This window comes from Poromitra crassiceps, assembly GCF_964638095.1.
Source record: "Poromitra crassiceps genome assembly, chromosome: 9".
NCBI lineage: Eukaryota > Metazoa > Chordata > Actinopteri > Beryciformes > Melamphaidae > Poromitra > Poromitra crassiceps.
Genome location: NC_139630.1, coordinates 14,210,469 through 14,224,289, shown reverse-complemented (window position 1 = coordinate 14,224,289; position 13,821 = coordinate 14,210,469). Strand labels below are relative to the sequence as shown.

Genomic DNA, 13,821 nt, shown 5'->3' with positions numbered 1-13,821 from the left:
TTAGGTTTTTGTTCAGCCCTCCCCAGACTGGAGAAGCATACTCCAAGACAGGTCTGATGAAGCTCACATAAATTTGGGACAGGACGTCAGGTGGGAGCCCTGCTCGCTTGGCGACACTCAAGTAGTGTATTCGGGGTTGGGCTTTTTTTATGATGTAGTTAACGTGGGACTCCCATGACAGGTCGGAGGAGAGCTGCACCCCGAGGAGTTTAAAGGTGTGCACTCGCTCCACAGCGTGGCCGTCAACAACAACAGGAGGTGGGATTGGTTGATTTTGAGGCTTCCTGAGGCTAATGACCATGTCCTTCGTTTTCAGGGCATTGGCTTTCAGGCAGAAGGTCTGGCCCCATGCAACCACTCCATCCACAGCTGCCTGCATCTGACCAGGGAGAGACCCCATGAGATTTTCAGTGAGGGTTAAGTCGTCAGCGTATTTTACAGGGTCAATGCTGCTTGGTATCATACTGTCTAGAGAGTTCATACACAGGACGAATAGTAGAGGGGAAAAGACCCCACCTTGTGGCACGCCCGCTTTCACAAATTGAGGTTTTGAGTGGAAGTTACCCCACTTGACAGCCTGCTGCCTGCCATCTAGGTAGCTGGAGACTGAGAGCCAGATGTGCTGTGAGATGCCAAGACTTTTGAGTGATTGTAAGAGCTGGCAATGGTCGATGGTGTCAAATGCCCGAGTGAAATCTATAAACGAGGCATGTACGTCTAATTTAGGGTGGGCATCAACAGCGTCGTGCCATCCTTGGATGATGTGCAGCAGAGCTGAGACAGTATATCTGTTTTTCATGAAGCCATGCTGTGAGATGTGTATTTTGCCCTCGGTTTCCTGTAGTAGTATGTCCTTCAGGATCCCCTCATACACCTTTCCAATACTGCTTAGAAGGGAGATTTGGCGGTAGTCCTGAGGGAAAGAGGGGTTATTTCGCTTAGGTACAGCACAGACGAGGGAGTCCTTCCATTGTGTGGGAAAGTAACTTTCTTTTAGACAGCTATTAAAGAGGTGGGTCAGCACCGGGCCAAGCTCTTCGTTATAAGTCTTCAGAAGCCAGGTGGGAACCTCGTCTTTGCCAGCTGATTTTTTGCCGTTCACCTTGCGGAGAAACATCTTCACTTGTCCTATACTATATGTAGGAGGAGGGGTGTTTAATAGGACACTAGTATCTACCTCCATAACTGGGGTGCTCTTTGCAGTGTTTTCCCATACAGAGGAGAAGTGTCGACTCAATGTTTCACACTGTTCTTGAGTCTTTGTGTGGTCAGTCCCCCCTCTGGAAACTTCAGCTCCCATCAGACTTTTTATGGACTTATACCAGTTTCCACTGTCACTGGCTTTTAGGTGTGAGACTTCATCCTCATAGTATTTCCTTTTAGCATTTTGGATCAAGTGTGCCACCTTAGAGCGTAACCTTTTGAACTCTGTCTTGTCTTCTGCTTTAAAGGCTTGCTGTCTGTCAGTAATGAGCTGTTTAATTTGGGATGTCATCCATGGTTTATCAGTGGTTGTTATATTGCTTCTTCTGATGGGCATTGATTGGTGCAGGATAGGGGTGAGAATTTCATAGAACTTGTCAACTTTATGCTGCACATCTGTTGTTTCATATACAACACTGAAATCTGCTGTATTAAGCATGAGTCCAAGAAGCCTCTTGGAGTCTGGTGTGCACCGTCGCCGGTACACTGGTCTTGATGGCTGATAGGACCGCTGAGCAGCTGTCCATGTGATAGTATGATGATCTGATCCTCCGATAGGTGGTAAATGGGCTGGTTCAGAGTACAGGCCGGAGATGTTAGTAATGATGGAGTCTAGCTGGTTATGACCTCTAGTAGGTTTTGACACAACTTGTTTTAAGCCAAATTGTCTGCATAATGAGGAGTATTTCAATGAGTTAGTGTCACCGAGAATCACAATGCCTGGCAGACTAAATTTGTGTTGAATACTGGACAAGCTCTTCTTCAAATATTCTAGGACCTGGGAGTCAGTTCGGGCCTCCTTTGAGGATTTGGGTGGGTTGTAGAGCACACCAGTGACAATGCAGTTTATGCCACGGGGTAGGAGTGGAGGTCGCTGCCATGTCCACAAACACTCGAAGCTGTCATCTTCCAGATCAGTCAGTCGTTTGTGGGGGATGGTGTCTTTGATGTACACGGCTACACCCCCTCCAATTGAAGTTAGTCTGTCTTTTCTGTGTAAGCTAAAGCCGTGTAGATTAACAATTGAGTCTGGAAAATCTGCTGTCAGCCATGACTCAGTTACAGCAGTAACAGAGGTCTCATTGGCTTGCATCACGGTGTAAAGTTCATCAACTTTGTGTCTTAAGGATCTTGTGTTACAAAGGAGATAGTTGGGAAGTACAGTTTTTGCAGCCTGCTTTGGAACATTGCAGTATTGGCCTATGTCTGTCACAAGCAGATCAGGGTGAGGAGCTACAGTGCATTTAATAGTTTTTAGCACACGATTACTCACAATCTTGGAGTTTTGAGGGGCAGAATTGAAATTTGGCCTGTGTCCATATATCACTCCTATTCCTCTAAGGATGTTTCTTCCTCCTTTAGTCCCCCTTGGTCGAGACCTTGGACGTAATACTCCAAGCGAAGTTAGTTTATGTTTCAGTGATTCTTCCAGATAATGTCTTTTGGTCTGAAGGCTGAAAAGAGAGCTTTTGGTGTATCTGATAATGTTTGCCATTGTCCCCAGCATAGGAAAGAGCAGGCCGGCATAAGATAATCCAGTTAGAATCCAAGTGAAAACAGTCCATCCATCACTCTTGGTTTACTAAAAGGGTTCTTTGATCCTCTTGTTTTAACAATCTATGAAACTTAATGTTAAAATGATTAAAATACAATAAAAAACACTAAAACAGGTCTCTGAGAAGTCATGCGGCTGCCTTTAGAGGTTCATCCTCACACTCATCTCATTGCTGAGCACTTTAAAAGACTTAACTGGTTAACAGTTGAAAAGCGCAATATGAAATTCCAAAGTACCTGCTGCATTATTTCTCACTTGTACGTGAGACCCACCAGCACTACTAGAGGCAGGGAAACAGACTTGGTCCCCAGTCGTTTTAAGACCCTGATGGGGAAGAACAGCTTCCTCTACAGTGGAGCTGTTCAGTGGAACCTCTTACCCAAGGAAATTAAAGAAAGTACCTCCTTGAGTGGTTTTAAGAGGACCTTAAAGAGATTGTTTTTATTTTATTTTATTATTATTATTTTTAACTGATTTGTTCACCCCCCTGATGCTATGTTTCTTTTTATCTTGTATAATTTCTTTTAATGCAAGTTAATGGAACTGCACTCGCCTTACACACTGCTGCTGCATCGTATTTCTGTTTTAATCAGTGTTCTATGTTTTTTTATTAACAATTTGTTTTTAATTACATATGGGGACCACAATGGAAATAAGCCCTAGGGCTTTATTGTGTTTTTATCCTCTGTGATTTCCTGTGATGTTTGTTCTTAACTTATGTTTGATATTTGGTGCTTGTCCTCTTCTTTGTTCTTTTTATCTTATCACCAAATAAATGCATTCATTCATTCATTAATCAATCAATGAGGGGGAACAAGGGGGTTAAACTAATCTGGATACTTTATCCACCTCTGCATTTACAGTATTTACCAATCGCACGTAGTGTTGGGTAAGCAAACGTTAACGTTATACAGTGATTAACAGTGTCATTCGTTTCTTTAAGGGGTAGCCGCTAGGGATGTTCATCAATTATCGAAAATCGATAATTGATCGTTAAGGATTGGAATCGATCCTGTGGCATTTGGATCGATTTTTTAATTATTAAAAAAAAAAAAAATTGGACTAGGTTTGGGTGGAATTCGTTCCTCCTTGCCCCACTCCATTGCACAGCCGACTAACGTGAGGTGGAGCTTCATATAGTCTCTAGTTTTCTGGCTGGGCACGGGCCTTTGTGCCAACAAAACTGTTTTAAACATGGGAAATTCACACCGGCATGCGCCGGGGACAGCAGTGTTGGAGAGGAGACACATTGAAATAAAGAGTTCATTGAGGAGAACACGTTGTCTTTCGTATTTTCTGCCATAGGCATTCATTTTGTAAAAAAAATAAAAAAAATAAAAAAATATATATTGAAAATTTTCTAAGTATTAATATGATCGATAATCGATAATTGATCGTTAATTTTCACCGATTATCGATTTTGGAAAATTTTCAAAATGAACATCCCTAGTAGCCGCCCTCCAGTACCAGTGTTGGGACACACAACAGAGGATCAAATGATTTGTGAAGATCAAAGCTATAATATTCTGTTCTCCTGAGATTAACGCTAAACTACATGTCACTGATGATCAGTTGTTTCAACATAGGATATTGCAATAACACACAAGCCAAATGCTGACATGAGAGGTTTGCTTTGAACAAGTTTTAGCTAGTATCTGCCAGTGACCGGAGAATATTGTTATATTTGCTTGTTTTAATGCTTTTGTCATAAACATTGTCAACAAAGATAGCCTTGTTGTATATCATCATTTATAAAACGGCTCTCTCAAATCAAGCAATCTGATTGGTTCACAGCCATTGTATAAATCCAGTAACCCACTCCAATAACCCATGGCCATGGGTTATTGAGTTGCCATGGCAACTCTCTTACTAAAAGGCTTTGGTTACCTCAAATGACAATGTAGAAAAAACAAATGGCGGAGACAGCTGTCAGATCCTTGTGAATCGATCTTCGCTTATAACTTTACTAATACTTCGCAGAAAATTATGTTTTGTACAAGAATAGACGCGGGCTAATGTCTTCTTTGCAAAAAAAAAGGCTGTTAACCCCGCATTTAACCCCGCATTTAACCCCGTAACGTTAGTTGGTGTCGGGCTTTCCAGAAAGCTCTCAGCTTCTCAGCAAGCGCTGAGAATGCAGCGCTGCGCTCGAGCTGCGTGTCGGGCTTTCCAGAAAGCTCTCAGCTTCTCAGCAAGCGCCAGGATTGGCCAATGTCAACTTCAGTCTCCAGAACGATCCAATCAAATCACCCACACGTTCTTGCGGTCCCGCCTTACAGTAGTGTTTCAACTGACTCTACCAGAATGCCATGGCAGTCAGACCTATAGTATTACTATTATTATTATTATATTATCATACTTGGAAACCGTTTTATAAAAGCAATATAGCACTCGAGCAGCGTGTGTTGTGGCATATATCCCGCTGCTCAGCAGTTATCCCACTCGGCCTGCGGCCTCGTGGGATAACAGCTGATCAGCGGGATATATTTGCCACAACACACTGGCTCTCATGCTATATTGCTTAAGTATAAAGTTTGTTGATGTCGAGTGAACACAAACTACGAACCGAAGATTGGACCAGAGGACATGACGACGGAGAAACTTAACCGACCAGCAGTCTGCTTCAATCAATGAATGCTTTATATTTATTGAAATTAAATATGGTGATATCTGGTGGTCTGAAATTACTCTCTCTAGCTAGGGTAACTGGCTCATATTGTGTCATATTATTGTAACGTCTGAATCAGCGTTTCATAACTTTATAATAGCCTAACGTTACTGTATAGCCTGGATATAGCTAATGCTTCCCAGCCTTCCATTGGCATATGCTGCCTTAAGCTTGTGGTATTATGGTACAGTAATATTGTATAGCTGGCTAGACAGACGAGTTTATCTGGAATCAGTGTGACAAGATCCCTGCTGCTAGCTTGTCTGCCTTTCTGTGTCACAGAGTATCTAGCTTTATAGTATCTTAACAGACTGCATTACATGCTACACCATGCAAATATATTTCGATATAATTCAAACAATGGTTCCTTTCCCATACCATGATGGGCTGGACTGTACAGTATTGCTGTGAAAAAGTTACATTTGATTGTGTCAAGTGTTACACGTTATATTTTTAACTGAGCGCGGAATTACCTCAACACAATTGTGTATCAGCTTTAAATGTCCAATATATACAGCATTAAACAAACGACCAGCAGCATTCAAATGTGCAAAAATGTTATAATTATTGAAATGTGGTGATTTCATGTCACATTACATAACGTTATGCCCAAATGGTCTACTGCCCAGAAGCATCACTTTACATGTTTGGTAGAGAATTATTTTCATTATGTTAAACCAGCATTTATCTTCCATAATGCATTAAATCATAATCACAATGCTATGAAGACATTAGCTGATCACCACAGAGCTGCACAAACCAGTTTATCAGATAATTTCGCCGTAAAATGTGTCCAGGTGATCAGCTATGAAGCCCCGGCTTGTATGGTTGCTGCCCATCCGCTAAAATGCGATTTCGATATAGGTGTTATTTTGATCAACTGACCTCATAACGGGAATCTATACTGTTACGTGTGTCTACTAACATCATTAAAAGATCATAAAGGTAACGCTGTTTCTGGTAGTTTACTTTTAATCTATGGCTACATTGCTAGCTAGCTAGCCTGCCTTGGCAACTGGTTGTGCTGTGGTTGGGATCATCTGGTTTGCTGTGGCTGGTGTCAATCAAGGAAAATCCCGCCCCAAAAGTTAGTCTTTTTTATCGTCTCTTTTACTCGAAATGGGACCATAATTTAGAAAACGGAGCCCATGAGAGCATGAAAAAGACTTGAAATTGCTTATTCAGACCATAAACTCATTCGGAAAATGTTTATTTAAGACACAGACCGAGAGAGAAGTCGGCTCATTTTTCAATTGAAGCCAATGTACGTGACGTCACTACCGGACCTGACGTGCGCCCCCCTCCGGCCTTTCGAATGAATGGAATTCCAGGACGGGCCTCATTAATTCCCCCATTGTGTTGGCCACTGGTCTGCGTGTTCTCCTCCTGTTGCTCTGACTTATATACAGGGAGGCGGGGCGGAGAGGCCGGGCTGGGCTGGGCAGCTCCACATAGAGCCACAGTGGGCACACTGGGCAGTCAGACACCCGTGTTTGAAACTTAGAAGTTAGAACACAACTTCACCACAAACCCTGTTACAAATACAAACAAATGTGAATATCCAAAATGCTCACACATGCGACCATTCAGTACTCCAGGGGGGGGGGGGGGGGGCTAGGCCTATGTGCTGTAGCCTATTGTATTTTTAATTTTATATTCTTTACATTTTTCATTTGCAGGTTAAACTGTCAGCTGAGCTCTGTTATTAAAGCTTTGGCTAAAGGCCTGAATTTTACAATGATGTTTTGAAATAAATGTGTCAAAAATCGATTGTGTTAAAAGCTTGTGTTTTCATTGGCGTTATTACAGTAATTTATTTTCAATGTCTGCTATCAAGAGCAATTTGGTTAATAAAATCGCTGGGCTGGGCACAGTGTTTGTGGTGTGTGGGAAATGTTTGTTTGAAAAGCTTGTGTGTTAGGTTTTCATTAGCGTTAATACACTAATAATTCATTTCAATGTCCGCTATCAAGAGCAATTCAGTTGGTTCATGAAATCGCTGTGCTGCGTGCCCTCCAGTGTTTGTGGTGTGGGAGATTCCAGCTGTCAAAAGAAGACAAAAGACTTGCTCCTGGCCAATCCCGGCGCTTGACTGCTGCGTAGGCGGGCACAGGGCTTGGTTTTTGCGTAACCTATGTGCGATTCGAAATAACGCGTGAGGTAGGGGCAGAGGACTGGGAGGCATGATTTCAGCAGGGGGGTGGGGAGGAGGTCAAGGGAGCAGGTTGTGGGTTTCGATGAACTGATGAGTTTGGAGATGGTTGAGGGTGTAACTGGAGTGAAGCAGGAGAGGCGGTGGTGGGGGGAGGGGTAGGCAGGTCAAGAGGGATGGAGAGGAGAGGGGCTGGAGTACTGATAGGAGTGATTGATGAATGGTGGTGATTTTGTCTGCAAAAAACTGAAGAAAAGAGTTGCATAGGTCGGGTGTGGAGGTAGGGAGGGCGTCGGTGCGGGGTTTGAGGAGGTTGTTGAAGGTGGAGAAGAGTGTTTTTGAGTTGTGGCTGGGGTTGTTGATGATGGAGGAGTAGTAGGCAGACTTGGCGGCAGTGAGGGCTTCTTTATAGGTGGAAAGGTGGATTTTGATTGCTTGAAGATGGACGGTGAGTGAGGTTTTCTTGCAGAGACGTTCCAGTTGGCGGCCAGTTTGTTTCATGGTTTTGGTTTTGCGGGGGGCAAGGAAGTCGAGGGAGGCAGACAGTGTGTTGTTGAGAACATTGGTGAGATCATCAGGTGAGGAGGAGGCTGGGTGCAGGGTGAGAGCTGTGGTGAGTAGGTCGGAGAGTTGCAGAGGGTCGAGTGCTTTGGTGTTCCGGAATGTTATTTCTCTGAGGGTTAGGGGGCGTGGGGACGGGGATGAGACAGTGAACTGGATGAGAGTGTGGTCAGACAGAGGGAATGGAGTAGGGTGGATGTTGAGAACCGGTAGATTGGCAGAGCAGACAAGGTCGAGGATATGACCTTTGACATGTGTGGGGAAGGTGACGTGTTGGGTGAAGTTGAAGTTGTCCAGGAGAGAGGTGAGGTCGGATGCAGGTTTACAGGTGGGTGAGTCGATGTGGATGTTGAAGTCGCCGAGGAGGAGTAGACGGGAGGAGAGAGATGAGGCTATTGTGAGGACTTCGGTGAGGTCGGACAGGAATGATGGGTGAGGTTTGGGTGGACGGTAAATGAGTAGAACAGTGATGGAGCAGCAGGTTTTGAAAGCCAGGAGTTCGAAAGATGAAACTGCGCTTCATGGAAGTGCATCTGCCCACAGCTTGACCGACAACATGACAATAACTGGCATGACATGACAGAACTTGAAAACATGCACATTATGCAAAGATTGTAAATGGTGTTCTGCGTGTGTTTATTTTTAAATAAACAAATTGGCTGCGATATTTTTATTGTAATGCCCGGTTTTTATTTCCACACATCCCATGAAGCTTGATATGTAGTATGATGTCATTATTCAGTCCCATTTATCTCAGTCTAACATTTCTTGAAAGTTTAGTGACAGAAAACAACAAAGACGATATGACAAAATTTAATTTTGAGAATTAATTTTACATGTATCTGCTATTTTATTCATATATTACACTACTTTTGTAAACCTAAGACTTTGGTAAACAAATTTCAAGCACCAAAACAATTCATCCACATAAATTTGTGTTTTCACAAGAGATGTACAGCAAAAGCAGATTTCAACTTTTCAGCATTTGGGCCAAATTATCTCTTTACACCATTGACAGTCAGGGCTCGACAGAGCGATCATTTTGATCGCATTTGCTACTAAAAATAGAACAGTGCGAATTGTAAAACGCAATAAGGGGTACGTGTGCGAATACAGAATTCAACCATTCAATTAATTTGTAATGCCACGCTCAGTTTCAATGTTGTTGCAGTGTGTAGTGAAGGCAGCACTGTGCAGAACCAATGGTGTCCGTTGAAAAAAGCATGTGATCGACTCGTCACCGGAAGGGCCATGGCTCTCGGCTCAGTCAGTCGGCTGGCTGTTTAGACGAAAGATCGACAGCGGACAGCCAGAAAAGTGTCTATTCTGTAATGATACGTGTTAGCCAGTTACTGGCTAACGCGTAAAACAAAGATAAAACAAAATACAGCTGGTTGATGTTGGTCTGAGCACAGTCAAAATTGTTTGCCTCCTCCTATTAGCAACACCTGTGCCCTGATTGGCATCAACTTAAATGACCTATGGCCAACTTAGGCCTTTAGCATAACACCCCCTAGAGGCATGAAAGAATATTACCCATAAACACAAATCCAGTCGATGGCTCTTACAATACCCTTAGACTTCACAGGGTTAAATGTGTTGTTAAAATGAGGTTACTCACTAGGGATGAAGGGGTTGCGGAGTGGTTCGCTGTCCTCCTTACTGACTGGGTTCTCCACCGTACAGCTGAACGATGTATAGCTAAAATCCTCCTCCTATAAAATCAGAGAAATAGAATTAGCTCAAAGTCCACAAGCCAATCACTCAGCCACATTTCAGTTTCATTATTAACAGTGCCAACTTGGTGCCTTTACCCTTTGATTAAAATGATATTAAACAGCCCCAAAATCAGAATGAAATGACCAACGTCAGAGAGAACTCTGACGTTGGTCATTTCAAAACAAACATTTTGTGAAGTTTCCGTGCATACATGAAAAAGTGAGTGAGTTACGACATTCTATTTTAAAATGTCACTATAGAGACACTGCATGAAATAGGCCACGCCCATCACGGGGGAAAAGCTCCGTTCATTTCCACACACCAGCGTAATTTTCCTTGAATTAAACAAAGCTAAAAGCTGTTGTGTGGTGGGCTGCGCAGACAACAAATGTAAAAAATCGCCAGTTAAACTTTTTTTGTATTCCCGAGGAAAACAAGGAAGCCATTGAGAATTGGAGAGAAGAAAAATGTGGATGTTGCTGTCAATGAAGTAAGTTGGAGTGTTCATCTTCCGTATATACAATCTTTTTTGTGCAACACCCGACCATGCACGCGACATAGGAGAACGCCAGGATTGGACGGGAGTTTGTGTTTCCCCCGTTTTGGGCGTGGTTTCTGAATGATGACGCGCTCCGCAGTGTCTCTAGAGCCTACACTTGACTTAGTGTAATGCAGCCTTTAAAACCAGGAAAAGACAACATTTATGCCATATCACCATAATATTGCCATATCCAACATCTAAGACAATATCTAGTCTCATAGCACAATATTGATATAAATATATCAATATATTTGCCCACCCCTAATATTGAGAGCCAGAATCAACCTCCCAATGATGCAATTATTAGATTTAATTGATTATCAATCACTGCTTTCAACTTATTTTTGATGTAAATGCGTCTTGTGAAGTTAAATGAGCCTGAGGTCAGTTGTTTATTAATTTTAATCACTCACTTTCACTGTTTTGCAGGAATTCAGGTTGCTTACATGCCTTGTGTTTGACTGTAAATCAAGGACCAACCTGTTCCTGCCTGCTTTTGAGCACTGACCAACTGCAGCCTATTATAACAATGAATACTTGGTATGCTGATATCACTTATTGATGGTGCACAGCCTTCATGTCATTTTACTACAATAATTAGATCCCCTATACTTATGTTATTTCTTTGATATTTTTTGCAACCAGATCACTTATTAAACAGCATCATGACTCAATAACGTTACTTGGCAGAGGGTCTGCGCTCGTACTGAGCGCATTTCCTCGTCAAACTCCGGTAAAAAAAAAGAGTTTGCTTGTCACAAAATAACACTCATTTGACGACTTATTTGAGGGAATGTAATTTATCGATCACATTCGCTAACCTGTTGCTCTTTGAACAAGTCAGGATGTTTATCAGCGTCTGGCCAAGCTGGACGTGTCGGCTCCCTTCACCTGTGCACTTTTAAACATAATTTACGGACGGGCTACAGACTATGTTTTGTCCGTGGGCTTCCCCTTACTGTAAGCAAAAATTATTCCATATTTCGCTCTCTGTGCATGTCCAAGACAAGACCGCGTGTGGTAATGGTAATGTTATATATCTTTTTTTTTTTTCAATTTTAACAACGTACAAACAAAACAAAGCAAACAAGCTCAGACACAGGAAAGGAAAACAAAGAAAAGCATAGATATAACATTGACTATAGACCCTTATCACGGGGGCCATTTTGTGTCGAAAAGGCAGAATAAACACAGGTGCAAGCAAAACACTAATGAGGGTTTCCAAATTCCAATCATGGAAGTTCGAAACCCTCATTAGTGTTTTGCTTACACCTGTGTTTACCCTGCCTTTTCGACACAAAATGGCCCCCATGAGAAGGGTCTATTATAATATGTAACACTTCCTGGCGCTACGGACCGCAAGTCGGCTGTTTCAGTTTTCCACTAGGGGGATCCAGTCTATTTCTTAACACATTAAGTGCCAGAGACGACCTAACTCGTCTTACATAATCCAGCGCTTAAGTGCCAAGGACGACCTAACTCGTCTTACATGTTTTTTTGACGGTGGGACATCAATCAACCCCTTTTACATCTTCGAGATAACTATAGGAGCAAGAGCATGTGTGTAATCTATTTTACCGACCACTAAGTGGCGACAGATACAGAGAGAAGCCACAGCCACGGGACCCGTACACCAAAAGCAGCCGCCTCCCGCGGAAATGGCTTGGCGATTTTACAGTCAGGAGCCCGGAGACACACACACACAGAACGGACAGAGATCCCCTCCCCCCCAGAGCCACGGAGCAACGCGCGAACACACACACACACACACACACACACACACACACACACACACACACACACACACACACACACACACACACACACACACACACACACACACACACACCGCGGGAGCAAGCCATTCAAGGAAATGGCTTGGCGATTTTACAGTAATCCATTTCAGACTCGTCCCCGCACGCAGGCAAGCAGGCAGGCAGGCACGCAGACAGACAGGCAGGCAGCACAACGCGCTTCTGACACGCCCGCTGTTAGGAGGAAGGAGGAGAAGACACACGGAGGGAGGAGTTTGAATGAGAGGGGTGTTTCCTGTTGTTATGGAGGAAATTACTGTTCAAAACTATTGTTTAGAATGTCTGACGGTCTTACTGATGCCAAAAATGAATGGTTAAAGTGACTGTTTCACAAAAAGCCATTTATCTCTGAATAAATTTCCAGACGCTGAAACCATGCTGTACTCAACGGCTAATATCTACATAACTACTAACTCTGCAAACTAACTCTTTTAGACAGAGAAAGCACACATTCTATTAGTTATTTTTAGATGATTGGTGTTCATGAATTCTTAACAGAAAAGAATCCTCGGCTGTTCTAAAATGAGCCAGAATCGTCAAAAACACCCCTGGCACAACTTACCTACAGGAATGAAAACATGGCTGGCATTCAATGTGTTAAAAAAAAAAAAAAAAATCATTTTTTACATTAGTACACCATAGTGTAATTGAACTATCCATTCCATATAAAATGAAGACGTTTTGGGGTCATTAAATACATGAATCTTGTTCAATAAAACTCGAGTTGTTTTAGTACCTGGAAACAAGCAGAACAAAGGCTCACTCTTGTATTTGCATACAGAGTTTTGATTGGCTATTCGGCTTTTGTTTACATCGGAGTAGCCACGAGATCCGGCTGTTTCCTCCCCCTCCCATCCTGTCGTCTCTCTGTGTCACATGGTCTGACTGCTTTAGCTAGTGCAGCTAGAGCTCTCTCTGATTAACTCAGGACAACATGGAGGAATTCACTGACTAATGCTGAAAGGTGTCTGTGCGGATTAACTTTTTAAAACTTTATCTGCGAGTACTGCCGGGCCAGACACAACATGGAGGACGTGCAGAATTCACAAGACCGACGTTATGCCTCATTGCCACCGGACAACTGTAGTGTTTCCCGTGAGACGATCTTTGTGTTGGGGTGAGTTTCATATCGTGCGTGTGTGTGTCTGTCCCTCCGTCCGTCTGTCTGTCTGTCTGTCTGTTGTGTTTATCGCCAAACAACAGTTTGTGGATGGCTCTGGCTAACGTTAGCAAATTACTTAAAATAAGAAATGACAGTTAATCCGTTGTAAGCGCACTGTTGTATTTGTTTTATCTAGCATTTGCTACTGATGCGTTTGATTTAAGTCCTAATTTGGAACCCTATCTAAAAGCGGCCACTAGGCGGCAGTATTTCTTAAGTTTACGTCAGAATGCCTACATGTTCAGTAGAAGAAGAATAAAACAAAAGAAGAACAACGTTAAGATGAGTCAGCAAGCCTGTTACTGCTGTAATGCTTAATGACTGAGAACATTCAGTAAAGACCAACCATTTAAATTTTCAAATCGTTTCAGTTTGTTTATTTATGTTGTAGAAGTTGTAGTTACTGTTGAGAAATAGAATACGCACAGTCTTTGTTGTTGCTCTCG

General features: G+C 42.8%; 1 protein-coding gene across 1 annotated transcript in view; it reads right to left on the bottom strand.

The window, feature by feature from the left end:
• LOC310782182 (NACHT, LRR and PYD domains-containing protein 3-like) overlaps window positions 1-13,821 on the bottom strand; it is a gene marked incomplete at its 3' end in the record, with an annotated part of 169,613 nt that overhangs the window by 118,155 nt on the left and 37,637 nt on the right. Inside the window, exon 3 of the mRNA XM_083642868.1 lies at window positions 9,761-9,854. Coding sequence (XP_083498994.1) covers window positions 9,761-9,854 — 94 coding nt within the window. The remainder of the gene's footprint in view (window positions 1-9,760; window positions 9,855-13,821) is intronic.